The sequence below is a fragment of the Fusarium verticillioides genome, chromosome 7 (genome assembly GCF_000149555.1).
Source record: "Fusarium verticillioides 7600 chromosome 7, whole genome shotgun sequence".
In the NCBI taxonomy this organism is placed as follows: domain Eukaryota; kingdom Fungi; phylum Ascomycota; class Sordariomycetes; order Hypocreales; family Nectriaceae; genus Fusarium; species Fusarium verticillioides.
The window spans coordinates 2,296,448-2,323,006 of record NC_031681.1 but is presented as its reverse complement, the minus strand read 5'-3'; the positions used below and the strand labels follow the sequence as shown (position 1 = coordinate 2,323,006).

At 49.3% G+C, this 26,559-nt stretch overlaps 9 protein-coding genes and 1 non-coding gene across 15 annotated transcripts; 5 read left to right on the top strand and 5 right to left on the bottom strand.

The window, feature by feature from the left end:
* Positions 1–296: 296 nt before the first annotated feature.
* FVEG_11492 (hypothetical protein) lies at positions 297–1,703 on the top strand (the record flags this gene model as incomplete). Its single annotated transcript, XM_018900773.1, has 4 exons — positions 297–510; positions 561–675; positions 727–851; positions 910–1,703. The coding sequence occupies 4 exons, from the start codon at positions 297–299 to the stop codon at positions 1,701–1,703; spliced, it is 1,248 nt and encodes a 415-aa protein (XP_018759102.1).
* Positions 1,704–1,797: 94 nt separating this feature from the next.
* On the bottom strand, positions 1,798–3,632 carry FVEG_11491 (hypothetical protein). 2 transcript variants are annotated; one of them, XM_018900772.1, is made up of 4 exons: positions 3,383–3,632; positions 3,189–3,278; positions 2,836–3,119; positions 1,798–2,759 (listed from the first exon to the last, which is right to left on the bottom strand). In XM_018900772.1, the coding sequence occupies exons 1-4, from the start codon at positions 3,442–3,444 to the stop codon at positions 2,743–2,745; spliced, it is 453 nt and encodes a 150-aa protein (XP_018759101.1). In that variant the 5' UTR covers positions 3,445–3,632; the 3' UTR covers positions 1,798–2,742. The 2 variants fall into 2 exon arrangements, with proteins under 2 accessions (XP_018759101.1, XP_018759100.1); XM_018900771.1 differs by having other exon boundaries at positions 1,832–3,119.
* Positions 3,633–5,742: 2,110 nt separating this feature from the next.
* Positions 5,743–5,814, bottom strand: FVEG_17037. The gene has a single exon. It is a non-coding gene; the product is annotated as a tRNA-Thr (tRNA).
* A 930-nt stretch (positions 5,815–6,744) lies between these two features.
* Positions 6,745–6,954, top strand: FVEG_17036 (hypothetical protein; the record flags this gene model as incomplete). Its single annotated transcript, XM_018906277.1, has 1 exon — positions 6,745–6,954. One exon carries the CDS (start codon positions 6,745–6,747, stop codon positions 6,952–6,954), a length of 210 nt encoding a protein of 69 aa, XP_018759099.1.
* Positions 6,955–7,654: 700 nt separating this feature from the next.
* FVEG_11490 (hypothetical protein) lies at positions 7,655–10,886 on the bottom strand (the record flags this gene model as incomplete). 4 transcript variants are annotated; one of them, XM_018900769.1, is made up of 3 exons in its annotated part: positions 10,139–10,512; positions 9,947–10,078; positions 7,655–9,892 (listed from the first exon to the last, which is right to left on the bottom strand). In XM_018900769.1, exon 3 carries the CDS (start codon positions 9,332–9,334, stop codon positions 7,655–7,657), a length of 1,680 nt encoding a protein of 559 aa, XP_018759097.1. In that variant the 5' UTR covers positions 9,335–9,892; positions 9,947–10,078; positions 10,139–10,512. The 4 variants fall into 4 exon arrangements, with proteins under 4 accessions (XP_018759097.1, XP_018759098.1, XP_018759095.1 ...); XM_018900770.1 differs by lacking the exon at positions 9,947–10,078 and having other exon boundaries at positions 7,655–9,627; positions 10,370–10,886; XM_018900767.1 differs by adding an exon at positions 10,541–10,886 and having other exon boundaries at positions 7,655–10,460.
* Positions 10,887–11,118: 232 nt separating this feature from the next.
* On the top strand, positions 11,119–13,729 carry FVEG_11489 (anaphase-promoting complex subunit 10). Its single transcript, XM_018900766.1, has 3 exons — positions 11,119–11,564; positions 12,328–12,793; positions 12,847–13,729. Exons 1-3 carry the CDS (start codon positions 11,240–11,242, stop codon positions 13,373–13,375), a joined length of 1,320 nt encoding a protein of 439 aa, XP_018759094.1. The 5' UTR covers positions 11,119–11,239; the 3' UTR covers positions 13,376–13,729.
* FVEG_11488 (hypothetical protein) lies at positions 13,677–17,412 on the bottom strand. Its single transcript, XM_018900765.1, has one exon. It carries the CDS (start codon positions 17,403–17,405, stop codon positions 13,977–13,979), a length of 3,429 nt encoding a protein of 1,142 aa, XP_018759093.1. The 5' UTR covers positions 17,406–17,412; the 3' UTR covers positions 13,677–13,976.
* A 199-nt stretch (positions 17,413–17,611) lies between these two features.
* Positions 17,612–20,184, bottom strand: FVEG_11487 (hypothetical protein). Of its 2 annotated transcripts, XM_018900763.1 has the most exons (3): positions 19,800–20,184; positions 18,408–19,507; positions 17,612–18,349 (listed from the first exon to the last, which is right to left on the bottom strand). In XM_018900763.1, exons 1-3 carry the CDS (start codon positions 19,966–19,968, stop codon positions 17,924–17,926), a joined length of 1,695 nt encoding a protein of 564 aa, XP_018759091.1. In that variant the 5' UTR covers positions 19,969–20,184; the 3' UTR covers positions 17,612–17,923. The 2 variants fall into 2 exon arrangements, with proteins under 2 accessions (XP_018759091.1, XP_018759092.1); XM_018900764.1 differs by lacking the exon at positions 19,800–20,184 and having other exon boundaries at positions 18,408–19,773.
* An 847-nt stretch (positions 20,185–21,031) lies between these two features.
* On the top strand, positions 21,032–22,347 carry FVEG_11486 (hypothetical protein; the record flags this gene model as incomplete). The annotated part of the gene is made up of 2 exons (XM_018900762.1): positions 21,032–21,517; positions 21,571–22,347. The coding sequence occupies 2 exons, from the start codon at positions 21,032–21,034 to the stop codon at positions 22,345–22,347; spliced, it is 1,263 nt and encodes a 420-aa protein (XP_018759090.1).
* Positions 22,348–22,380: 33 nt separating this feature from the next.
* FVEG_11485 (hypothetical protein) lies at positions 22,381–25,705 on the top strand (the record flags this gene model as incomplete). The annotated part of the gene is made up of 2 exons (XM_018900761.1): positions 22,381–23,269; positions 23,331–25,705. The coding sequence occupies 2 exons, from the start codon at positions 22,381–22,383 to the stop codon at positions 25,703–25,705; spliced, it is 3,264 nt and encodes a 1,087-aa protein (XP_018759089.1).
* Between the last annotated feature and the right edge of the window lie 854 nt (positions 25,706–26,559).

Genomic DNA, 26,559 nt, shown 5'->3' with positions numbered 1-26,559 from the left:
TCTCTTGGCCGAGAAAGTGTCCGGCAGTGTTGATAGCTGCAAGGTAACCAACTGTAGCACTTCCCTCTCTCCGATATTTAGATGATTCACTGGCCCTCCACTGTCTGTCTACCATGGAAGTTCCAGTTTTCCCTTCCTTCCTTCTTTCTCTGTTTCCTTCGTCAATCTCGCTCCCAGTCACACCTTCCTGTGTATTACGACTCTTCTCGTTTATCTCTTAGTTCTTCTCGACTATCCCTTGTTCATCTTTCTTCACCCGCTTGACCAACCTCGACTCGCCTCATTCAATCTGAATCATGAGGAGCCTGGCTTTTCTTGCTGTGCTCTTGGTAGTCAGCATTGCTTCTGCTGCCACTCCTCAGCACAAAGCTCGCAAGGGCTTTTCTCTTGAGGCTACAAAGAACTCGAATTCCAAGCCCGATTTCGTTCGAGAATGGGTCGCAGCTCATCAGAAATGGGGCAAGGGTGTCTCCCCAGAGACTTTGTCTGCATTCTCGCTTCTTGATGACGGTATTAAATCTAATACTTTGCAGTCCATTTATATGTTAACCCTTCTGCAGATGGTCGTGTCGATGTGAAGCCCCTTGGGGCAGATGAAATCTACATCGCCGACGTCAAAGTTGGAAATCCGCCTCAGACTCTCAAGATGGCCCTCGACACTGGCTCTGCAGACTTGTGAGAAGTATGCCCTTAGATGAGACTGATTTATGCTGACTTCCACTTCAGGTGGGTGCAATCTACTGACACAATCTATCGAGCCAACCCTGAAGGTCCTTGGGCTCCTCGATACAAGCCCAACTCTTCCAAGACATCTCGCCGACTTCGCGATGCCGAATGGGAAGTCGAGTATGGTGAGAATGGTCTCTCGTTCCATGCCGTTGGGACATGGGATGCTGACCTGTTTGATAGTTGACGGAACTCATGCTAATGGCATCGTCTACCTCGATACCGTCCGCCTGGGAGATTTTGAACTCAATAATACTGCCATCCAGTCTGCCCAGATCGTTGCTCCTCGCTTCGAGCGTGAAACTGAACTCACAGGCATCTTGGGCCTTGCCAAGTCTCTTCCAAGCAACATCGATCCTCCGACTCCGTCTCTCCTTGATAAACTTCGTCCTCTCCTGGCTGATCCGGTTTTTACTGTTGACATGCGTCGAAATGCGACAGGTCGCTTCGATTTCGGTTACATTGACGAGAGCCGTGCCAAGGACAACATTTCATGGATGGCCACACGGGAGGATAGCCCCCATTGGGACGTCACATTCGATACAACAACCTGGACCGGCCTTCGTCAAGTCTGGATGGCTCACACCTTTGAGGCTACTATCGACACGGGAACTACACTGCTCTTTTTGCCCGGGGATCTGGCCAGTATGTACTGGTACGACGTTCCAGACATGCGTGTTGATCCCCGTCTCGGGGACTCGTTCACGTTCCCTTGCAAGTTTTCCAACGATCTTCCACACCTGATGTTCAAGGTGCCAGGCACCGAGCACGTTCTGAGGATTCCTGGGCCGTACCTCAGCTACAGCACAACCGACAACGATTCGGACTACTGCTGGGGCGGTTTGCAGAGTGCAGAGAGCTTGGGTGTAACCATCATTGGCGATATTGCGCTTAAGGCCTTGTATGTTGCATTTGATCTCGAGAACAACAAAGTCGGGTTTGCCAACAAGGATCTCGATGATATTGATGATTGGTAGTGGTGGTGGTGGTGGTAATGTGGATTTCGCGTTTGGTGTCTTAGAGCATACCGGTATGTAATTCTGGAGCTGTCGATACAGGTCGACCATTGTGATGCTTTGTAAGATGAGAAGAGCTAGAGCCAGTCATGTGTAATAAAGTCAAAGGGATATTAGAACTCTCAAGGGCAGAAGTGAGGCATTGTTCAAGTGACCAGGTAAAGGCTCACCCGTATATTTCCACCCGTCCGTTAGCTGGAAAAGATACATATAAACCTCATTATTTCGGCCGTGAATTCAAAGTCGATTGAGGCGCTGTTGATGCACTTGCTATCAATTGACATGCAATACGAGTCCATCCAAATACGTTCCCGTCCTATTCATTCCATCTCATCTCAACTCATACAAACAGTCCCCCCTCCCAGTCCAGTCCAGTTCCATCCAATCCACTACTCATGCAAGACGTGAACGTGGACGCTATCCTCCCATAAACAATATGCAGCAGCCTGACGCAACAGTTGAAGCGAGAGGATCAAAATAATGGTAAAATAATGTTGCAAATGCTGCCTCTATCAACGCCGGGAATCTTGGTAGCGAACGACAAAAAAAGGGAGGACTTCAGGCTGGGGATGCGCCGTTGGTTTCCCCCGGCTCCTGAAAACTCCAGCAACCGGAAAGCATTGTAAATGATAATAAAAAATAGACGAGGGCGTTTGACGTTATTAATGCGCCTCGGCTGTAATTCGTGGCTTTCTTCGAAACAATGAATTGGCCAGTCGTCGAGGGTTGCGCCGAGTCAGTCTTGAAACATGTTCCCCATAAAGATGAACGGTCGGGTTGGAGTGAGAGATTGCAGTCTGGTCTGGTCTGGCCTGGTCTGGCCAAGGGTTGCATGCAGCTCAGCCGTTGGTTCTCCGCGCCCGCTACCGCTCACTAGCTCAAGAGGGGCGACATCATCTCTTGTAAGAGGCTGACTGGCGGTGATGAGTGAGAGTTGGCCCTCGATAGAATTGAATGGTTCATGGAGAGAAAGGGAGCAGCAAAAAATGGTCAGATTGCTTTATTCATGGTCTCCGTCTTTATAAAAAAGTCAAAAATATTCGTCAGCGCGGGCCGTCTTGCAAGTCATCACGGGTGACGACGTAGTATTCACCTTCACTGGCACCCGGGGTCGGGGGCATGTTGCCCGAGGAGGGAGCTTGCTGAGAAGCGCGGGCCGTTCCCGGTCGAGAGCGAGCCTTGGAGTCGTCCGTGGGAGCATCAAGGGAGCTTGGCTGCTGCTGCTGAGTCTGGGACTGGTTGATGTTTTGTGTCTGGACCTGTGGAAGAGGAGAGCGCTGAGTGGTGCCTACAGAGCGACGTAGGCGATCTTCCATTTCGCGGATGCGGGCTTCGAGAGAGGCGAGTTCTTCGGTGTTCTTGTCGACTGTTTGCTTCCTGAACAAGGTGAAGTGCGGTTAGATGCAAAGTTTCTGGTGCGAAACGGTGACTAAGTGGTAGACCAACTTATCGTGGACTTGCTGATCCAGGTCGGTGAGCGAGTTCTCGATGCGGAAGATGTCCATCAACTCTGCACTAAAAGAGCGGGCGATGGTGCTATACGAGAGAGGCATGTTAGGTCTTGGTTCGCGATCACATTGATTCTGTAGACGACATGACAGGCGTCTTCAATTGAGGTGAGTGTATAGGGGGATACGGACGATTGGGGGCGACGGCCACTGGGCTGCCAGTCGCGGTCGAGCTCTTCATCGGTGAGAGTCATATTGCTGATTATACGACGTTGATATGATAGAAGCTGAGCAAAGTAAAGCTAAAAGTCGAGGAGTCTGGTATTGCAATGGGTATCACAGCTAGAGGCGCAAAGAGATGAAGAGTTGGGAATGAGAATAATGGATGGAGGGAGAAATTAAGACGGGGAGCTCAGCTCTAAAGACAAGAGGCACTTGAAGTGGTCGTAATTAATGGAAGTTTCCAAGGGACGGGTTCTACCTTTAGAGCTAAAGCTGCCTAAGTAAAGCTAGCGACAGCCATTTCCTGAAGTGATTGGAAGTGAGTGGGCTCTCCCTTTTGCCCCACACACGACCCGACGCCCACGCGCACAGCGCATCTGTATGCATCTATTAGGGGGAGGGGTTCACTGTGAGATCCACTCCAGCTGTCCCTAGGGCAGAAAGGTCCCCTGGAATTAGCGGCTTTTCTGGTAGTTCAAGGGGGGTCCAGGGGGCGTGTGATGTTGAAATAGGGTGTGCATGAGGTTGGGGTTCTTTGAATGAACCTTTTTTCCACCTACGGATGCGGATTGAAAGAAGAGATGATGATGATGATGATGATGATATAACGGTTAAGAACAAAAAGTCGGTGATCTGTGTGAAAGCGGTTAGGTCAGAGAGTCTGAAGATGTGACAACGTGGTTGAAAACGTCAGGAGGAAGAGTCCGAGACAATTGTTCATACTCTCCTCTCCATGACTGACAGACCAAAATGCTACAGTGATATCTTGGTAGGTACGGATAGAAGTCGAACGATAGCTCCCATCCCATCAAAACTGTCAGATAAATGCGATACAACCTTGCTTCTTCTTTGTCGTTCGCCAATATCCGTGCATTGATCAAATAACCTTGAATAGTCCTGATGCCCCCCGCAAAGCAAGCGGTGATACGACCCCCCTTGTCTTGATGAGGTTTCTATTTGTTTAATGGATAATTACATATGGCTTCTCCGTATCGATTTAATGGCTACCTAATCAACAGCCGAGATGGCCTGGACGTGACGAGGTCGTATCTGGTGGGAACACACACGCCCCCAACCAAATTATCGTCATCATTAAGAGGCTGAGAGTCTGAGACTGGAAGACAAGAAAGACAATGCGTTACATGCAGACTGCTCCTGAACCTGTAATTAACTGAGAACCCCTATTTTGAGATACAGACAACTCTCATCACATCACATTCTAGTAATCATTCTAAGGTAGGTAGATAGACCTCGTTATCAAAGTCTGTACTCTGTATTTCGCCAAATTTCCACTAATTTACCCAGCCATGGCTCGGCAGCGCCTATCATCATGTACCGTACGGATACTGAGTGTACAGTAGGTATCAATGGACATGCCCAAGCGAAAAGGGGCGCCGAGTGGGCGGATGACATCAATTTTAATTTATCCGTACTTCAACTTTGAATCCTAGTTCCATTGTTTTAATTGAATGATGATACTTCTCCTGTGATTTGAAACGAAAGCATCTGCATCTGTCGCGTGCTTGGTTATTAGTTGCCATAAATAAGACACATTTCTAAGAGAGACAGGGCTATAAAACGCCATTTCATTAATTAATCGATTCAATCAGAAAAGGCACGCGCCATCTCGACGAGGCTGGGACCGTGTGAAATTTAATGCTGGTTCCACTTCCTCTTCCTCTTTTTGTCCCTTGCTCTTTCATGCCCGATCTTGATGATTGCACTGACCAGGACTCTCCGCTTTTTGGCTGGGATGAAGTGATTCTCGTGAAGTCATCACAACTATGACTTGGACTAGGGTGATGAACTGAGACATGTCATGGGGTACTTACACCCGACATTTGTAGTGGCTAGGAAAGAGTAAAGATCTCCTGTGACTTGTAGATATGCACGTGATGGCCATGGTCTTCTGTTCCATGTCGTCAGGACATGAACTTTGCACGAGACCGAGTGAAGAGTTTGGTTTAGGGTAGATGTGATGTTCATGCTGTATAATGACCAGGCATTCATCACCATCCATCCATACACGGCTCGAACCGAGACTCGGTCATCCCGATGTGATGCATCAAAAGACTTGATCCATCTTCATATGTTGTTTCAGCAAGTGACTTTGCGTTCACTGAAGAGACCTGTTTCTTACTCTACTGTGCTTCTTGCTGCCTTTGAGACGCTCACCAACGTGCGTTCTGTAAAGGTGAACATCAGAGTAACAAAATGGAAACCACTTCATCAGTTTTAACACCAATGTTCACCATCTTACTTTATTTGCATCGTAATAGTACAGTCGGTTTAAGGATTTAGCAAAAATGTCAAAGCAAAACCAGTTCACATGCCCCGTACTGGAATCGAACCAGTGATCTTATCATTACTAGTGATACGCTTTACCACTGAGCCAACGGGGCTTTCTTGCGAGATTGTTAGAGGACGCACTTCAAATTGGGAACTTGAAGATAAAGTTAGTCGAAAATAGATTGAGCCAGATCCTAACTAGATGATGAATGGTGACCGTTGGATATAAGTCAAGGTGGAAGTGAGTTAAAGTTTAAAGTTCAACATATGGAACGGATAACTCTACCGTGTTCTCCAAGATCAGTAGAGAATTCTAAATTTATCGTCTCTACTGAGTTCACGTTGATTTACAACGTCGACATGGAAGTATGTTTCCGTCCTATTAACTGGACTAATGCAACGACTAATTCTAAACTGGCTCATACGGTCCATCCATACATGGAGTTTAACTCAAGCAATATCATTTGTCAGCCAAAAGATGTTAAGTTATCTTAATGAACATGAGATGCCGACTCTGCAAGTAGATACCTTCTCAACATTGCTCATCATGTTACAAACGAGCGCAACCAGGCAATGAATCACTCTCCGTTCCAATATGAACAAACAGACGAAGTAAGGTGGTTAGCTATGCCCTCTCAAGTTCCTCTATTCACTCCGTTTGAAGCTGAATTTTCAGTGCCATATGCAAACTGATTGCCACTGTCACTGCAATGTTACTGCATCCAAACGCCGTAGCAACTATTCCTTCACTTCTGTTTACCATGTTACGTCCTCCCAATCTCGACTCTTCTTCCAGCAAAACAAGCACTACTCTCGAGACATTTAGAACTATACACTGGCCTAGATTTTGACCAGGAAGAAACATTGCTAAGCACTATTCTACCAACTGAGAGAAGTGAGTTCTCTAGTCCTATGCCTCCATAGTGAATAGGTTGCCTAACCAGATACAATATAGGAGAACATACTCCAGAAACTTTTTGCACAATACGGCTATAGGAGAGATCCTTGAACCCCCCTGTCCAGAACCATTGCCAGCAACAACAATGAACAACCCTGCTATCGGGGCACTCGAAACCCCTCAAGCTGATCGATCTCTTCCCGCCGGCTTTTCTCGAGATGCTGGAGCAGGCTTCATGCTTGGTGGCCTTGGGGGTGTCATTGGCTTTGCTATCTCATACTGCATCGTCTGCTTCATCATGAGTGTTGTCCGAGCTCGACGCCAGCGCAACGGACGCCAGACAGCTATAGAATAAGGATGCAGCGTCAAACATCAATTCTTTGCAGTCTGATATATATCCAAAAAAACAAGGCTGGGGCAGTCCTGACAGGGTGGTATGAGATGGATATGACTGGACGTAACATTGCATTGGTAGACGAGAGCTAGGTCCATGACCACAGCAGAATCATTGGGTTCGAGAACTTAAGATCAAACCCAAGCGTCTCTGGAAAGACAGTCTTTGGCAGAACCTGGTATGTCAGGTCACCGTCTCACCAACTATCAACTTAGAGATTGCTGAATATACAGCTATATCAGACCGAAAACATCATATGTTATAACCAAGGTGACCCCGAACTCAAGCACCATTCGAGAATTTGTGCGTAAATGGATTCAAGTCGGAGACCCTGTGTCAATTATTTCTACCTAAAAGCTCTATATACACTCCTTCATCTGGAGAAATCAGCCCCGAAGCAATAAATATGCCGGGCATTTGTAAGTTAACAAAACGCCAAACCGAACTCCGACAATTTGATGCCAAATATCAGAACGAAGAAAGTACCAAATTCCGATTTTCTATCCATCTCTAGCGTGTTCGCATTTCGTGTATATTTGCCATGTATTTAATCTCATGAAGCATCATTGGATTTGTTCATCAGCTTTCATCGTGTATCGTCGATGGGCCATATCCATATCGTTTTTGCTCATAGCAGTCATGTTTTCATGAACTCGTCATTCTAGCTGCGGATCGAAGGGGTCTTGCCGCCACCAAATGCGATCGAAGGAGCAGCGTTAGACTGGATTTCAGCTCGCTTCTCAGGGTTTTTGGTAGGATCATTGAGGTCATCACCATCGGCACCGGGGTTGGCCATCTCGTACTCAAGAGTTTTGATGAACCAGTAGAAGCAGACGGCAATGAGAGAGCCAATGCCGGGGCCAACCCAGTAGATCCAGTGCTCAGAGTCAAAGGTACCGGTGATGACACAAGGACCAAAGCTTCGGGCAGGGTTGAGCGAACCACCAGTGAACTGGACACCGACCATCTCTGCAATGAAAAGAGCCAGGCCGATACCGACGGGAGCAATGAATGTGGCTCGGTGCTTCTCTTTAGCAAGCATGAAGATGGTGAAGACCAACTCGGCAGTAAGAAGAGCCTCAATGAACACACCCTGAACCAGAGATGCACCACCTCCCAGAGTAGTTCGGACGTTGAATGTCTCAGGAAACAAGTATCGTACCATAACCGAGGCAAGCATTGAACCAAGAATCTGAGAGAGGAATAGGCAGATAGCTCTCGTCATGCTAATAGCCTTCACCATCAACATGGCGATAGTGACGGCAGGGTTAAAGAGACCACCGCTGATACGGAAGAAGACCCAGACATTGACCATGAGCGAGAAACCGAAGATGATAGAGATGTAGAGGAGCTTGGAAACGTTAAGACTACCAGTAGACTCTCCCGTGGTAGTCTTGCTGTCGGTTTGTGCCTGAATATTGGCAACTTCTGTACCGGCAAAGGCGAAGAAGAGGAACATGGTAGTACCGATAAGCTCACCAAGACTGGCGACAAAGTGGTTCTTGAAATTTGAGTTCATCCATTGGGTCAAAGGGAGACGCATGATCTCTGATTTCTCCTTGGGACTGAGGTCACTCCACTCAAGCTTGCCTGTAGAGATATTGAAGCCGTTGAGGGTAGAAGCACGTCGGTGATGGAAAGGTCGATGAGGATATCCCATCTCCTCGTCCATCATTCTGCGCCCGCCAGTGGGAGGCATGCGAGGGTCGTCACTGCTGTAGAACTCTTCGTCCGAGTCATGAGGGTGCGCTCGACGACGGTTCATGAATGTGGGAGGTGGGTAGGGACCTCTTCGAGTAGTGTAACGATCATTGCGACCTTCATTTCGCCAGTATCGCTCATAGTCACTTACTGTGGGGTAGTCGGCAGCCTGGTCAAAGTCGAAGTCTTCACCACGATAGCGTCGTCGGGACGATTTCATGGAACCTCCAGAATACTGAAGGGGTTCTCCGCCATCCTGAGAGAAGCGGGCCGTCTTGGGAGTGACAAAGTTACCTGTACGAGAACCAGGACGGACTCGACTGGGATCTTGACTGATGGCAGGCTGGAGAGGGACAACTGTGTCGGCCTCCGAGTTTCTGTTGCTGGCTGGAGGGTTGTCTCCATGGGTGATAACAGGAGTAAGAGCTGGGTTGGATGGTAGGCTGTCGGCTTCGGGAGAGTTGTCTCGCATGAAAGGAACTCTTTCATTAGAGGAGCCGTTGGCTTCAGGAGGATTAAAGGCGGAGGCGTTTATAGCAGGTGTACTGCGAGCAGATCGACTTTGTATGGATGAAGACATGTCGGATGGAGAAGAAGAAGTGAGGGTCGTTTCAATAGTAGGCAAAGGATCAAGAGACATCGAATGAAATCAGTCGAAAACCCAGGATGAGCTCTCTTATTTGACTTTGAGAGATAAGCGATTGGAATATAAGCAGTTAAGATGATTGAGATTAATATAGATTGATAGCTGATAGAAACAGTCGACGATGGTCGATATTTATGATAAGAAGAGGATCACCTCGTGAGGCTGAAGCCAGGGTCCTCAAGGGTTCACCAAGTGACCCGTCACCCCGACTCGGCCCTGATTCTTGAGGCTATCCTTGCTAGTGACATCTTGAGGAAGGCTTTGATGGTGGGTATGTAAGTTGAGCTCTAAAGAAAGCCGAGGCGTCAGCGTGCATCAGAACGAATAGAAGCTGCGCAAGTTGAGATGGGTAGCATGGAAGCCATGAGTTAGACAAGACGAAGCAAAGAGGAAGACCCAAAAGCTTGGATCTTGTGAGAGTCAGTGAAGGGACAAGTTTCATGGGAGGACCCTGAAGAGGAGCGAGCCGACGTGGCGCGAGGGAGGCCGGTAGTTAAGTGAAAACGAGAATGACGTAGCGCGAACGGCTGAAGATCTCAGCGATGGTGACAGCTTGGACCGTTAATCTGGATCGTTGCCAATGAGACGGGAGAGATGAGGCGTTACAATGGGCAATGAACCAGGATGATGGCTGTAGATGAGGCTGGCGATGCGGGCCCACCCGACTCAAGTTGAAGGACTACACGTAGACCGTGCATACTGAAGGCGTTTCTGGCCAACGACGAGAAGAATTTTTAACTCCACGTAGAGCCATAAGCTTATGTTTCATGTTGAAAGGGTTGCGCTAAGGAGCCAAACCAGATGATGTCCTGCATGCCTCACTCTAAGTTGGCACGGTGAGACTCGAAGCGATATCGGTATTCCCGTACAACCTCAGATTCAGAGTATGAGGACGGACCCAGGGGCCTTCCCTTAGCTTCAGGTACGACACTGGCCGTTGAACGGTAATAACGGGCATGGTCTAGGCGTTGCAGTGGAGAGACTGGACGGGCAACCCGTGATAATCAATTGATCAAGGAATTATCGTACAGTACTGTTTCAATGTAACAAGATCGGAGATCGAAGATCACAGGGAATGGCAAATGGTGTTGCGCATTCGTCATCAGGATTAACCTCCCTGCTTGATGTAAGTCAGCGGCGTAGCATGGTTTTCAGCGATCAATACGACTTCGAAGACCGAAGAAGATGGAGGGTAGGTACTATATTCGTAGGCCCACAAGGGTCAAGGTCAAAAGTTCCTTGTAGTTGAGTCAAGAACTGTCAGTGTCAGTGACATTCTGTCGGTGAATGACATGGCATGCGTCAGATCTGGGACCAAGATTTTCTGGAAGCTTTTTTAAGCATGAGGCCGGGGTTACAGTGGGAGAGGCTGGCTAGGTACTGGTTGGGTTGCAGTGAGAGTTTTGGCGGGGTAGAAGAGGAGGAGAGGACCCTGTAAGTTGTAAGCAGGAAGTTCGGTCGGTAAGAGGCGACTTCGGTTATGATTAGGCTTTAGAGTGCGAAATAGCTCAATTGAGCAACTGATGGAATGCATCGGGAGGGAATTGGTTCTGCATTGCATTGACTCGTAGCATTGATTCTGCTTATGGCAGAACTGAACTGAACTGAAGAGACTGGAAGATGTTTGAAACAATCAAGGCCGACGCAAGATGGACAGGGATCAACTTCAGCTGAACTAACTGAGCTAGACACCTAAAATAGATTCGATAGAGGACACGTGACAGCGCGCGTCCAATTGTCCACTCACATCCCATTTTCCAACGACAGCCACTACCGCGACCGCGCCTAATAATTGACTTTAGAGGAGTTTTGATCAATCTATATCAGTGAGTGTTGGCAGTGTTGGCAGTGTTGGCAGTGTCAGCCAGATTTGATATCAAGTGATAACTGCCTATCAAAATGGACATCACTCGTGGCTCAAGAAGAGCACGGCATGTAGCTGCCACTCATGCGAACACAAACCCAAACGCCAGGGCACAGGCAAACAGGGCCTCGAGCCCGAGACCTGTACCGTCCGATATAACCTCATCTCCAGTGCCTCAAGTTCCAGCTGCCACTCCAAGCAACCCTTCTGCTAGATTGCATCTGAGTCAAGGCGCTTCTCCTCTTGCTGCTGGTCCAATGGTTACGCCAGATGGTCCTCCAATTCATCGAACACCAGATCAACCTCCTGACCAGAGACGACGTCGAGCGCCTCCTCCTAATCCGTTTCGTCTCTATAGAAGTAAGTAATTAATTTTTTTTTTTGCTTCAATTAAACGTGCATAGTTAGCGTCTCTTTCTGGCAGTGCCATGATCTCATATCGGTTGCCATCTTAAAGTGTTTGCAGCTGTAGTTGGCTGCCACCAGTGATTCATTGCCCTTATACTTGCTCGATGGGGCCTTTTTTTTCTATTGTTCGATGTCTCAATAGGAAATGGACTGATATAGTCATCTCTCTCCTGCTCTTATAACTTCTCTTCTTCCTTATCATCAAATCTACACTTGATACTCCTTCAACGCATCTTCATCTCTCCCATTATCCCAATTGCACATTCTTCCAACAACTATATCGTCAACCTTCTTTCTCTATCACCATCTTTCCTCTCTTCTGATACCTTCATCTGCTGTTCTCAGCTTAATCACTCCCTCATTACTGAACTTGCCCCCCCTTTGTCCGAACAAACCATCTCATCCCTGAACATGCCTTCGCGTCGCGAGATCTACATTCCTCCTCCTCCAGCCTCAACTCATCGAATCAACCGTGATCATCGTATCAAGCGAGTTCCACTCCAAGACCTCGCCTTCAAGAAGTCTACTGGCGTTCTTCTCCAGCAGCGCAAGCGAGTCTTCCGAACCGTTCCTTCTCCAGACAAGGAGAACGTGGAGGCCTGCTACCGAGCTGTTGATCATCTCAGTGTCACCTTTGAGGAGTGGTATCAAGAGCGCATGCGAATTCTCCGCGAATCACGACAATTCCGAAGAAATATTAACAATATTCTCCTAGCTGCCCAGCAGCCTACAGACCGATCTCGTCTCAGCATGCCTCCCCGCGATTCCGACTCCTCCAGCTCCGACGCTGAGCCTGATGAGAGTATTCTCTTCAACCGTGCTCGCCCAACAGCTGCTCCCGCTGGCCCTTCTTCTGATGCCACAATGGCTTACAACGACGACCAAGCTGCTGAGGCTGATGCTGATCAGCGCACTCTTTCTCATTCCCCTGAAGAATATGAGGATGAGAACTCAATCGGCGAGGAAGAAGAAGAAGAAGAAGAAGAAGATGATGTCGATGAAGACGAGGATGACGAAGAAGCCGCTGAACACGACCAGGCTCATGGAGCTGCTACCCTTTTCGACCCCGCTACTGCCGGCCTAAAGGAGATTTCCAACCTTGCCCGTTTCACTGTTAGCAGCCACAAGCCTGGCAATGGTGTTGAGGAGCTCAAGAGCGATGACCTCAAGCTCTTCTGGCAGTGAGTTCATCCGCCAACTCTCATACACCTTTCACCCGACTAACACTTCTCAGATCCGATGGCCCTCAGCCCCACAAGCTCACCATGTATTTCACCAAGCGTGTTGGTATTCGTGACATTCGTTTCTACGTTGACTACAACGAGGACGAGTCCTACACCCCTACCAAGGTCGTCTTCAAGGCCGGTACCAGCGAGAACAATCTCATCGAGTTTGCTACCATGGCTCTCGAGAACCCCTCCGGCTGGCAGCAGGTTCCCATCGCCGGCGCCGGCGGTGGCCCTGACGGTAACACCCTTGTCGCTTGGGTCGTTCAGATGCAGATCCTTGAGAACCACCAGAACGGCAAGGATACCCATCTTCGCGGTATCAGGATCTATTCTTTCGACAACGACTCCGCCCTTGGTCCCGGTCGCGATGGTAACCCTGTCGAAGATGTCCTCGACCTCATGGACACAGCCACTAGCCATATCAACCCCAATTCTACTCTTTCGCGCCTCAGCAACTTTGGAGCTTCCAACTTTGAGTCTGGTGAAGGAGGTCTCGCCATTCCTGAATTCATGCGAGAGCCTGAGATCCGCTAAGCAATATATCTTAACCACCGCGAACGGTACTATACTTGCGATCTGTCATGTTGTGAACACGGTAATTACACAGCGGGTATTCTTTTCCTTTTTCTCTTTTGGGACTCGGTATTCATGTCGGACTCGGAGTGCTTGGGTCACTTGCACAAGAAAAAGCATTTCGGTGGAGTTTGGAGTCAAAGACACTTGTTTGTTATCATGATCTGCGCCCAACGATGGCGGCACTGGTGTGATGGATTTGCTGGCATTACGAATTGCGCCTGAGCAACTGGCTAAAGTAGACGGATGAGAGATGATAGATACCAGAATTTGCATTGATTCGGATTCTTTGAACCCTCCATTTTTACACAGTGACCTGCATTATTAAGATAATGGTGATAAATTGCGACTAGTAGTCCCTCTATAATTCACGCTATCCACGATATTGTCCATGTTTCTCCCCTTCGCATCCTCCATCCATTAGCCACTGAAGTATTACTGCAACACCCGCTGTTTCTAGCGTCGAGGCCATCTTGGTGGTAACTTGTACTAATACGCCGAACCCCTCCCAAAACTCTATCAATCATCTGCCACATCGTGGCCCTCATGTTCCTTTTCTCTCTTACATAACGCGCGCTGGCAAATCTTCCATATCGTCCATAACGCTGTCTGAATCGTCGGCGGCAGCCGATACCTCGGGCACACCAGCGGATCGGAACCTACTAGGCGTCTTTCGTTTGCGCGTCTGAGCCTCGTCAACCTCAGAGTTGTCCTCTGCGGGAGCCCCGGCCTGAACCTCTCCGTCATCCTCAATTGGGTCCTGAGAAGGGGCCGCACGTCTAGCAGATCGACGACTAGGTGTGGCTCTGACCGGAGTTGATCTAGCAGCTGACTTGCGAGGGGGCTTAGGTGCCTTCGCCTTGCCCATGCCTGTTCTCTTTGCAACGCGGGTTGCCTTGGGAGGAGCTGGCTCATCAAACACAGGTGTGCTGGCGGGCTTAGCGACAGGCACAGGCTCTTCTTTCATTGGTGCATCAACGGGCTCTTCAGGCTGTTCGGGCTCTGCATGCTCTGCAGAAAGAGCTGGGTCAACCATTTCAGTATCTCCCATGGGAGCCAGGTCTGCAACCGCAGCAACAGGATCCATTGATGCCATCGGGGCTGGATCGAAGTCCTCCATTGGTGCGATAGGTAAATCAGGATTGATGTTCTCATCAGGAACGCCATATTCACCATGCGGTTGTTCGGTTTCCTCCTCATCGGCCTCGTTAACAAATTTGGCGCTCATGTGGTTCTGACCATGGGCAGAAGCGTTGTTGTGAGAAGCGTGGGTGGTTGGGATGCTATTCACGAACTCCATCTCCTCCGCGTCGTCGAAAAGAGAATCTTCGACATTGGGAAGCTCGCCAGTCTGGGCGTACAAATTAAGGAGGTATTGTGCAGAGTCTCGTACAGTCTTCTGTTCTGACTCAGGCACACTCTGCTTCAGGCGTCGCCAAAGAAGCATCTGCGTTGGTCGATGCCAGCTGTTGCGGAACTGCTTGTCAACCAGTCTCTGCCACGGAATCTTGGCTTCAATGGATGCGGATGAGCCTGAGATAGCCATGATCATGCGATAACGTTCTTCCTCAGGCATCGCGGCAATTTGACGACGGGCCTTCTCAAGACGGAAAGAGATAGATGCATCGGGCGCATGTGACACCAACTTATCCTTGCCATGAGTCTTGATGTTCATGGCTCTCCATTTGGTGATACACTGAAGTCGACTGCGAGTTCTCCCCATACGCTCACTGATGTTTTGCCAATCGATAAGTTCCTCATATGGCTTCTTAAGCAGTTCGCGGGTAGGCTGGATGATTCGTAACTCGTCAATGGCGCCCATGGCTTCCATTACAAACTGTGTTAGGTTACCCTCTTCCTCCTCATCCCAGGTATCTTTCCGCTGGGAGTCTCCACAGATGATGTAGTTTCGATAACGATCCCGGAGATCTTCTGGGTGACGGTTGATGATACCCGCAATCTTGGACCACTTTGTTCCGTTGGCTTCGATAAGATCACGGAGCTCGGCATCTTGCTCACTGGTCCAGGTACCACGAGCAACGAAGTTATGGAACTTCTTTCGGGTGATATTGATGATTTTCTGTCTGTGTCGGTCTGGGCATGTTGCAAAGATGCGTGCCCAAAGGGCGGCATGCTCATCACCAGCAGTTGTGCCCCCAGGAGCATGGATCATAGCGTTCAGTTCATGCTGCTCCATGTTGCGCTCGACACGGTAACTCTCAACTGCTTGTGCAATACGACCAAGTTCCTCATCGGTGAATCGTCCCTGGGTGAAGCCAGCCATCCGATTGCGTCGTCCGGTTGCTGGATTGCCATATAGGTCATCGTCGTCTCTGACTTCCATGTCTTGAGACGAGAGTGCACGGTTGGCTTCAGACTTTCTACGATTTGAAGCCTTCTTGGTGCGCTTTCGTGGCATCGGTGTCATGGCAGAAGGTGATGGGAGGTCACCCTCGGGAACCTCAGGGGAAGGCGATTTCTCAAAGAAAGTAGGCTTTGCCTTCTTAGCCTTGCCCGATCGTGTTCGCTTGGCGCTGGCACTTGGTGGGTTTGAGGCCTGAACTGGGCTTCCGGGAACATCGTACACATCATTGCTTGTATGAGGACGCTGTGCAGATGTTGGAACCTCCATCTCCTCAGGGTGCACAGATGAGTCTTGTGTGTTGGGTTGGTTTTGGCCATTGATGTGCGCATTCCACACGTCCCTGGCCACTTGTTCGAGCTCTTGGTGTTCTGTGTTATCTTGCCCGTTGATTGCAGAAAATCCAGAAACCTCATTCTCCTGATCCTGGGTCTGGGTATGCTTCACTGATGCATCAATGTCCATCTCGTCCTGAGCGGCACTGCCTTCTCTTGATTGAGCATCACGCACCTCGAGGCGTGCAGCACTGGGAGATTGGGGTGCATCCTCTGCAACATCATCGTAAATGGCAGCCGGGCGAGCTGCGTCCCTGGTGTGAAGGAAAGAGGCAGCTTGGGATTCCTTAGTGTCTGCTTCCTCAATTTGGTCATCTTGTGTTCCTGGTTCCACCAGCTGTGATTCGATTTCGGCTGCCTCGTCACGGGATCTCCGCTTCTTGCGTTGCTTGCCGTCAGTGGAATCCGAGGGGTTGCGCTTGCGCTTCGTTTGAGTAGCAGGAGCAGCCGCCTCATCAGCAAGGTCAGCAGCCAAGTTGTCCAGAGGTTGAGATGGGAATATGGTTGATGTGTTGTTTTCGACCAGGCTATCGGGAATTTCGACCGGTGCCGTCGACTTTTTCTTGGACTTTTTGGACTTGCGCGAGGATCCTCCGGCAGCTGGTGGCAGTTGTGGGGATTCACTCTCATTTATGCCTTTCTGTTTGCGCCCCTTCTTGTCGCGCTTGTGCTTTCGGGATTGAGAGGACGGTATGTCTTCCGACATGGGCGCCTCAGGCGCCTGGTCTTCCTGGGAAGCGATGTCAAGTTGCGACGTGTAGGGGGCTTGTGTTGCGTTGCTGTCGAACATTTCGAGCGTGCCAAAGTCTTGATCTGCAACGTCGTCTTCTGGACCAGCCTGAGCATCGCCATCGTAGTTATCGAAACCGCTCATCTCATCAATTGGCCGGCTTCCGGTGCCGACTTCGTCTTGGGTCAGCTCGAGTGACTGCATTAGTTCTTCTGGAAGCTCTTCTTGGGTTTCGTTCTTGAGCTGCTGCTCGTTCTTGCGGCCTTCGTTACCGTCGCGGTCTTCGTCGTTTTGCTTATCTGGCCTGTTGGATTGGGAGCCGGGCATAAGAGACCATAGCACCGTCGACGCGAGGCGGAAGTCAGGCCACTTGCTACTACCGTTGCCGTTGCCTGACATCGGTGAACTGCTTCGCGACGATAGCTTCTTTCTCGTCGACAGAACGCGAGTTGAAGATGTAGGGTAAGGGGAAATTGGAAGAAGGTGTGGGGCGTCACGAAAAAAAACTGACGGCGTGGTTAACCTAGAGATGGTTGCTCCCCCAGGCTCGCGTTGTCGTGACATTGATCACGTGAGCCCCACACGTACCCCTTTCATGATCTTTGTCCATGGCTTGGAGTCAGGAGAGATCAGTTTGGAGAGGTAAGAAAACTCAAAACCTTAACCCTAAGCAACAAAATAACATGAGCTTAGGGGGCTTTTACCTCAGTTGATCTTAGTATCTTCTTCTAAAGCCTTTAAGCTTGCTTGCTCCCGAGGGTCGGTCATAATGTTACGCTACTCTCAAAGTACTGAGAATCAAATATATACTGTCGTTGTTTATTACACTAATCTAAAGAAAGAGTACAGGTTTGTACAGAGTTATTTCGACACGTGCCAAGGAAATCTATGTAAGTCAGTCAGTTATTGTACAGGTCGCTTCATCAGACCCAAAAACATTCATCACCTGCGTCTGTCCTTCAACATTATTTCGGTCATACCTCATTCAGGCGTATATGACCAGAGAAATCCAAAAAACGGCAATAGGGCGTCATGATTCCCAACGACTTCATGGGAGCAATCCAAAAATGCACGTAATTGCCTCAGTCATCTTCCTTCTCAGCCTCCTTCAGCTTCACTGTAATGCCCTTGCGGTTATGCTCGATCTCATACTGTCCACCAAGAACCAAGTCTTTGGCAACAAGCTCACGAGTACGTCCCAAGCTTTCGATATCAGCAATTCTTTGTATCGTGCCTTCTAGGTGCTTCTCAAAGTTAGGCTCAGCACAAATTTCTCTGAAGGCCCGATGCATCGGAACGCTGCTTGCTCGAACGTCTGCCTCGCTGGTGATGCTGAAGAGGTTCAATCGATCGAGATCTCGGATAAAATCACAGCGAGTCATGATTTGCTGAGCGATGTGGAAAGGGTATGTCGGAAGCACATGTCCAACAACAGGGTCGTAGCTTTCATGCTCTTCCATATCCTGTTCCTTATCGACCAATGCCTTAGCCAAACACATAGCGGCAGCCTATGATTTGGTCAGTAATTGTCTCTGCAAATGCAACGTAGTATTTCTTCAAACTTACAGCCCACTTCTGTTGATCCATGACATCGTCATCCATCTCTGGACCGAGAATCCAACACTGGTTGAGGAACCACTTCTTTTCAATTTCCTTGATCCTTTCGCAAGTTCCCATCATATCCCTGCTTTTTGCTACTCGGTTGAGAAAGCTCAGCCGCCCTCCGACCCTTTCATAAACTTCTTCGAGAACTTCGGGGTCGATACTTTCCTTCCAGTACTTCTGACGATATCGCTGGAGAGCCGAAATAGCTTGTTGTTTAGGTAGATCAGTGACAGGGAGAACCTCCATTCTGGTAGCAAGCTGTTTGAGGCGCTCATACACCCAGTAGTCATCGGAGTTGAAAACCATAGTGACAATGTTGGCTGCAGCCCACTGTTCGGCTCTTTGCTGCAGTAGTTCAATGACATCTCGACCATCATCATCATGGCGAAGGAGGTGCATTTGGTTGACAATCACCACTAAGGGCTTGCCCCTTTCTCTTCGCTTCTGCATGGCCACTTTCTCCAGTTTGTTGAGGGCACGTTCAATGTCCAGAAGAGCTGTGGTTTCTCGGGGGCCCCTCTCACTGAAGTACCCTCCGATGTAATCCTCGTGAAACTCATAATCGAGGGCCTTGCCAAGACGAATGCGGAAGATCTCCAGGTCTGCGTGTGCCTCGAACATGGCAACACCATCACCCTCATTCTTTCGCATAGCATCAATAAGCATACTGCTCTTACCAGACCCCTTATCGCCGATCAAAAGGTAATAGTGCCCGACAACGCGCCCCATGACAATGTCGTCAACACGCTGCTGCTCTGGGCGGTATATCCAATGTTCGCCAGAACCACCTGGTTGATGAGGGACATCTTTACCAATTGCAGCCAAATCTAGGACCGGATCACCTGGCTCAAAAGCATGGTTCATCTTTTGTAGGACGAGCATCTTGTAAAACTTGTGATAAATGTAGCCCGCAGCAGCAAAGCCCAGACCCAACACCACTATGGACGCAAAGGTCGTGGCCGCGGCCTCTCCCATCTTGCCTAAAAGTGAAGGCTCTGAGGAGGAGGACTTGGGCCCTTTCTGAGTCTCTGCCTCTGCATTATACTCGGGAGCTTCTTCTGCTTCAAAAAGTTAGTAGTAGTTCGATTTCATGTCGATTCCTGGGCTTCCAGTAACATATTCATTGCTATGCAGCGATTCCCGCTCTTCAGCCTGATCTCACTTGTAGATCAGAAATGGTTGGGACTGCTGCTTAAAGCCAAGTCTCGATAAGATGCTGACTGAAAGTGCCGTTTCTGGAAACAGAAATGCAAATGCCGGAACACCTGGGTTACCCAAGTTTGCTGGGCTGTGAAGAGTCGCCTCTTGATGGGGTTGCGTGACAAAAGACAAAGGTTAAATATCAATGAATACCTTTTCTTCCGCGAGCTTGAGATGAGAATCGGAGCTTGCTGGCAACATTGCTATTTGTGCATCTCGGCCCCAGATACCGAATCTGCGGTACAACTGGTCGCGCCAAGCTCAAGGAGCTGACAGGTTGGTTGAGACGACGCACCAGGCGCCCTGAATGCCTCAAAATCATAATTAAGGATTTGTAGTGCAATAGGGAAAGACGGAAGCAGTTCCACGAGTCAATTGACGTGCCGATTGAGGCTACCAAGAGTTACACCAGCGCCAGTAGAACAAAGGAGAGAAGAAAAGGAAGGGAGTAGGACAACCAGTGGCTTCGTGGCACCAAAGGAACAGTCCGTCCAATTCAAGCTTGCCCTGGTCAAGGATCTAAAAACAAAGTTAGCTCAGGTTCCTGGTTGTGCTGCGTCAGAGCAGATTCGGGGGCCACCAGTGACAGTTAGCTGCCCTGAAACTGGCTGCCATTGGCCTTGGCAGAGAGACTTGACCAGATCCTCAGCGACAGCTGCAGAAGCTCCCCCTGCAATTCAACTGAGGGTGCCCGCTATTGCTCGCGCTAGTGCAAAAACCACTGTAATTTTAGCGGGGAATGCGGGAGGCCTCGTCAATTGAGTTGAGACTCAGCAGGACAGGGGGTTTTAGATGCATGTCACCGAATGGATGGATCTTTCCCACTCTGAAATGACCTCATGAGATACGGGGTTCACGGGCAATACGGAGTATCAACGACTTCATCTTCACTTCAGTAACGAATCTCCTCAATGGTTCGAACCGCTATCAATCAATGACAGTCGAATGCACTGTCAAGCCACGTGGTTAATCTACAATGCCTTCAAGCAGGTGGTCCAACTCATGGAAGGAAGGTGTGAACAGTGACGCGACCACAAACGATTCTGTCCATATTCACCATGAACAAACGTATACATAAACAAAAACAACAAGGCGCACCTCGCGCAAACGGCTCTTTCAAAAGCCAGCCTGAATACCACGGCTACAGTGGATCAGTCCCTGCCTGCAGACCTTTTCCTTTCACACCCTTTCCACCTTTATTCACTGCCAAGATCAATATTCGGCAGCCTTTCACTCTCGAAACATCTTCTTCTTCATTCACAGATACATTCCTTCCACTGCTTTAATCCTCTTCGTCTCTGACCAGTGCATCACATGCGATCGCCCTGTATAAACTTTCTCCTCCGCACTCTGAGCAACATATTTCGGCAGAATATCACGAAGCGATGCCACCCTATCCTGCTGAACTCGAAACCTGGTGGTTAGGGATAGGCTATGAGGCCCTTAAACAATTGGTCAACGGTGAATCAGATGATCTCGACTCTCGACAGTGTGGTTTTGCGCAGCAGATGCAAACGAGGCTTTTGGCATTCGACAACGACCAAACCATTCAAGCCTCCATTCAAACAGCCTGGCCAGCCATCCGTGCAGCAAGAGGAGTCGACTATGACGCGAATAGTCGCAAGAATTCCAAGTACATAGCGTCCAATATCTTTCGGAAGCCCCATGATGGAGGCATTGACTTCGAACGCGCCATGGATGGCCTTGGCTACCTCGATGCCATCGAAATTCGTCGCCTCCGCCTCCTTGAAGCCACCCATGCTGCCATGGAGACCATATTACCGACAGAAAGTCAACTACAAATGCTCCAAGAGCTTGACAGGACTTCTACCGCAAACTTTCGGCTGCTACACGCCGGTTTCAGGGCCTTTGTAAGGCACATACTACTCCCCAAATGCGCTTTGGTGAACTGACTACCCCCTAGATCCTTATCGAAGAATTGACGAAAGACTCCGAGTGCAGAAAGGAGATCCCTCAAATTATGGGAATATTCAATGCTCTTGTGCCTTCAGATGTGTTTCTCGAAGACGAAGATGATGTCGATCCAACCCCACACTCACCGGGTCTTCGCGACAGTGTTCGGTTTTCTGTCTTTGAGCACCTGATGTCTGATCAGCCCTTCTCTCCTCAGCAGCAAGAAATCATCAAAATGAAACTGTCTGGCTGGTGCGAGGTCCCAGGGTATCCTCAAGCCAGAGATGCTATGGTGAGATACTGTGAAGAGTTCAAGAAGCTGGAAGGTGTGTGCTTAGCGATCATGAGCGATCTTGAACGAAAATCGTTCCGCGTCGGACCGTATCATGTATCATCTACAACCTCGTCCACGGTGTTTAATACAGACAATTCACGAAGCTCTGGGTTTTCAGCAAATACAACCCAGAGCGCAAGCGCTATTTTCACACTTGCGACTTCAAACGACAACCAGGGCTCTGCGCCGACGACACCCTTAAGCCCTTGGGTCGTATCGACTTCGCATCCTCTACTAAAAGGAATGCCTGGAAGAGAAATGAGCCCAGCTAAAACGGATGGTGCTCTTTTCTCTCAAGATCTCAGCGCACCACCCGTCCTGTCCTATCCTGATAATCTCTCCAAAACAGAGTTTTTTCAGCACCCATTCACCCGAAAGCTTGACATGTTACCAGTCGAACAAGCCACTTTGGGTCTTGTCCTGCCACGAGAAATTGACAGTCGAGATTTCTAGTACGATCCCGACAGCGACGATGAGGGCAATGACATGCCACCTGTGCCCCCTTTGCCACACATTCCCGAGAGACTTAAAGTACATCTCACACCCAGCGTTTTGGACAAGATTAAAAAGAGAATGCGCTATCAGTCTGATAGATCCGAAAGGACAGACCAAAGTGGTGTGTCGTTCCAGGCACAGAACCAGCACGTGGGCACTTCCACTACACGCAAGTCAAGTGATAGGAAGCGCTGGCCGTCTCTGAAAGCAAACATCTCGGAGCCAATATCTATCATAGGCCCATTTTCGGGAAGTTTGAACTTTGAAGCCAACAGCTATGAGGCCCCTAATCCATCTTCGAGCCCACTACAGAGTCCCAAATCACCCCCGAGGCAGATCACTGTGGGGGGAGGCACCTTCCGGCCTTTCCACAGAAGGGGTAGAAGTGCTGGACTGAGTTGTCAACTTACGAAACCACGTCTCTCGCCTATGGAGTACTGTCGAACGTACCTGATTGAGAAGCACTTATCCGACAGTGAGGATCGACCATGCGAACTCCCACCCCCCAGCAAACACTGGTTCTGGACGAACTACTACAAGCAATTTCTGGTAATACCACAAATACCAAAAGTAATCCGGCGTGATTTGGAGCCTATGTCTTTTGGATTCAATGTAGAAGGCACTGCCGCAGATGAATATGCAGCTGATTCTGATGGGGAATCAGTATCAACTGTAAGGCCAGAAACTTATGCCAATGGGCCCATGCGTCTGTCCCTTCACTTAGGTGGGGAGCCGATTCTTCTACCCTCATTCATGGATACCTTGCGTCTCAACTTGAGTAACGCTCAGGTCAAAAAGTCCTCAGAGTTGGGCAAAGAAGCTGGAGATGGTCGCGGATGCGCTGATCCTGAGGATAAGGATATGGTTGTGCTACGTAGAGGTACGTTATCTGTCCCCCCCCCCCCCCCAAACTCATTTATAATAACTACTGACGAAACTAGTATCAGCTGGGGGTGAGGTCGATGATTGGCGGCCTATGAGCGAGTATGAACCAGACGAGAATGATGAGATAGCAAGTGCGATCTCACCAATTGAAGCTTCAGGGGACAATGATTTGACTGAGGACTCAGTCAAGACCACAATGGGCACGGGGACTGGGGCTCACTTTGCACCCTTCGACAATGCAGCTACCCTTGAAGATCAGCAAGCATCAAGTTTGCCCGACCCGGGCACCCCCTTTTCTCGTCAGAGTGTCCGGAGTAATGATCTGGCAGGTGACCCAGATCAAGCTGATAGACAATCCCACAACGACTCTGGTAGCTTCAGGCTTTCGAGGCAGTTATCCCGTATATGTAAAGAGGAAATGTTTGTTTTGGATTTTGCCACCCCACGGCCTAGAGGCAAGACTGTTCGCTGTACTCCCCAGCCGCTGGCAACAACAGACACACAGAGTCCCCTTGCTCGTTTCCCTATTGCAGTTCAGCCAACTCATAGATTGACTCCAGGAACACTTACAAAACGTGTTGTTGGTGATTCTGGTGGTAAACTCCTTTTTGAAGATACCCGACAACCAAGATTAATCCCAAGTCAGGGTGACAAGCATCACCAAGGGCTTTCTGCGGACCTATGGGAGGCCGACACGGAATCAATTATCTCTGAACTTCAACCAAGTCCCTTGCATATCAACAGACGGAAACATAGGGCTAACACTGACGAATCTGATCGTAGATGGCCAAGATTGTTTGATAGGGGGTATGCTGATCCGCCCACCACACTTGAGATGCTTAGGATCAGCGCCTCGGCTGAGCGAGACGGTTCCTTCGATCCCGAAGTCTTCAGAAATGACGATGATATTCCAACAGAAGGAGATCGTACCCCTCGTGGGCTGGGACACCAAGAGCAGGACCTCCTTCAGGCGACACCTGCGCCAAGAGGCCTTCAACGTTCAGCTTCCACAATTATTACCCCAACACAGTCTATGAAAAGGCTCGAACACAAAGCATCTTTCAACCTGGAAGCTATGGCGCATTCAGGTTTTACCCCGGAGCATCGTAGGGAAAGTATTTCGAGGGATACATTCCCCAGGTCGGGCATAATGCTCAACCTCCAGAGTACTCAGGAACGTCTTGGATGGCCCCCTCAAGATTCTATTGAAATGAGGACAACCATAACAGAGAAGCCCCCCAAAGCAAGACGCTTGCCTGATTTGCCGGACTCTGGGCGGCATGAACGCGCTTTTGTACCAAGAGAATGGATGAAGGCTTTCGCAACTACACCCCGAAAGTCTAGAACCATGCCGCGAAACGACGGACGAACTGAGACGCATGGGGAGGCTTCTTCCGGGGTGGATTGGCGAAAGACTTTGTTTCAGCCAAGTGCGACCATGGATGAGGGAGATGCTGAGCGTTCAACATCGGCCACTACGCGAGACTTCTCGCAACCTCAAAAGCTCCAAAAGCCGCCATCACGAGCGAGACTTACTCCCAGCAGCACATACATTTCATCAAACCAGCAGCTCGATCGGTCAACTCGAGCCTCGTCCTTGATGCCTCCCGGAAGTGAGGGAGACGTTCCTGAACGAAGAACCCCATCACCCACCGCACCACAAACCACTGTCGTTCCACGGACACCATCCTCGAGCATCAGTAATATCTTCCGCAAGCGTATCCGTTCGGATTATAATCCCCCAGCCACTCCCAGAACACCGGCTGAGCCCACCTTGGCATGGTCCCCGTTTGTTAACTGTGAACCGGAACCACCTTGTGCGTCGCCATGGGTCTCGGGTAATGGCGAAGGGAAAAGAGAGAAAGAAAAACGAGCGGCATACTTCAGGGACAAGGTCGAGCGTGAGTTTCAGAACAGACAATCGCCAAAGAGATCCAGTCGTAAGGATTCACTCGAAAGGGCGGCTAATGGGGACTCTGTTCAAAACGACGTCACCGCCAATAATAGGACGAGTAAAGAGAGTCTTATACAGTGGAAGCAGTTCCTCGAAGACGCCCCGGAACCGCTTTTCTCATCACCCAGACCGCCTGTACCACCTCTTCCTTCTGAGACTCAACTAAACCTCGCACTCGGTCGACCTCCCAGACAGATACAAACCACTACTGGGGCAACCGCGCGGGTTGAAGTGACTCCAGCTGCTACATATCGAGACAAGAAACCCCAGGGGCTAACAGTAGAGACACACAAGCTTCGTAAAGCAATGCGTGAGGGGGCACAGACCCCAAGCAAAAACAAATCGACGACGCCCGGAAGCAGCTTCAGGTCTACGTTTCGTTTGGAGGCAAGACGAATGAGCTTTGGTCGACCAGCGGCGGACCACGAACCCCAGGGTAAAGACCGAGGAACCGAGACTTTTCCAAGATGCGAGTGAATTGGTAAATCTATGTTACAGGCTCAAAATAGACGCCTGCATATCTACGATGTTTGCTTTTATGTATATTGGGTTCATGGCTGAGACGGAGAGGCATCTGTCAAGATAGTTACATGACTGATTCGACTATATTTGTATGTAGTTGCGATTCGCAGGACCTTGCACAAAGCTTCTTGAAGGTTCAAGACAAGTGTATAGCCTCTAGAATCTGATCTCATTGTATTTGCCAAATAAAAGGATTCGGTCCTATTCAACCAACCCGCCATCCAGCCCCGATAAGGCAGGAAAAGAGGCAGCTCCAATTCTCGTTGACATTTAGATGCAGTCCCATTATTGAGTCTAATCCTAAAGGTCCTTAGATTTATTTAGATCTAGTCCAATAATAAGATATCAGATTATAGGTATGCTATGTAATATTGTTATCACTTTAAATCAGCAACTGTGCCAGTGGACGCCATAGCTCCAACCCTACGCTCCTGTTCCCAGCCAACCTTAATATGAGACACTTTATGGCTTTGAGACAGACAGATACAGCAATGGACCATTCAGAAGACGACTTTTGTGTAGGTTGACAAGGTTTGCCGAGATGCATGAGGCAGACGTGGTTACTAGCTTTGCCGCAGAGAATGCTGCGAGATAGAGGGTCGGTGATATCATGAGTTTGGATCAACACGACGCTGATGAGCACATTTCTGCGTGAGTATTTCATTATTTTCCTGCATTATCAAAGTTCTCGAGTCGTACCCTGCATGAATCACATTTGGTGCTGCAGAATAACAAACGCACGCTAACTTAGTACATACATACATAGTAACTGTAGCTAGAGGCCTCATCCATGTTGACCAACAGCCTCC

What these genes read in the sequence shown, in the direction of transcription:
- FVEG_11491 (XM_018900771.1), bottom strand. Translation starts at nt 3,444, where the DNA reads ATGACTCTCACCGATGAAGAGCTCGACCGCGACTGGCAGCCCAGTGGC. An exon ending in AGTGGCCGTCGCCCCCAATC is followed by an intron (nt 3,279 to 3,382) that starts GTCCGTATCCCC and finishes TCTCTCGTATAG; the next exon opens with CACCATCGCCCGCTCTTTTA. An exon ending in GATCAGCAAGTCCACGATAA is followed by an intron (nt 3,120 to 3,188) that starts GTTGGTCTACCA and finishes CACCTTGTTCAG; the next exon opens with GAAGCAAACAGTCGACAAGA.
- FVEG_11489 (XM_018900766.1), top strand. Translation starts at nt 11,240, where the DNA reads ATGGACATCACTCGTGGCTCAAGAAGAGCACGGCATGTAGCTGCCACT. An exon ending in TCCGTTTCGTCTCTATAGAA is followed by an intron (nt 11,565 to 12,327) that starts GTAAGTAATTAA and finishes ATATTCTCCTAG; the next exon opens with CTGCCCAGCAGCCTACAGAC. An exon ending in GACCTCAAGCTCTTCTGGCA is followed by an intron (nt 12,794 to 12,846) that starts GTGAGTTCATCC and finishes AACACTTCTCAG; the next exon opens with ATCCGATGGCCCTCAGCCCC.
- FVEG_11488 (XM_018900765.1), bottom strand. Translation starts at nt 17,405, where the DNA reads ATGTCACGACAACGCGAGCCTGGGGGAGCAACCATCTCTAGGTTAACC.
- FVEG_11487 (XM_018900763.1), bottom strand. Translation starts at nt 19,968, where the DNA reads ATGATTTTGAGGCATTCAGGGCGCCTGGTGCGTCGTCTCAACCAACCT. An exon ending in TCAAGCTCGCGGAAGAAAAG is followed by an intron (nt 19,508 to 19,799) that starts GTATTCATTGAT and finishes AACTTTTTGAAG; the next exon opens with CAGAAGAAGCTCCCGAGTAT. An exon ending in TGGATCAACAGAAGTGGGCT is followed by an intron (nt 18,350 to 18,407) that starts GTAAGTTTGAAG and finishes ACCAAATCATAG; the next exon opens with GCTGCCGCTATGTGTTTGGC.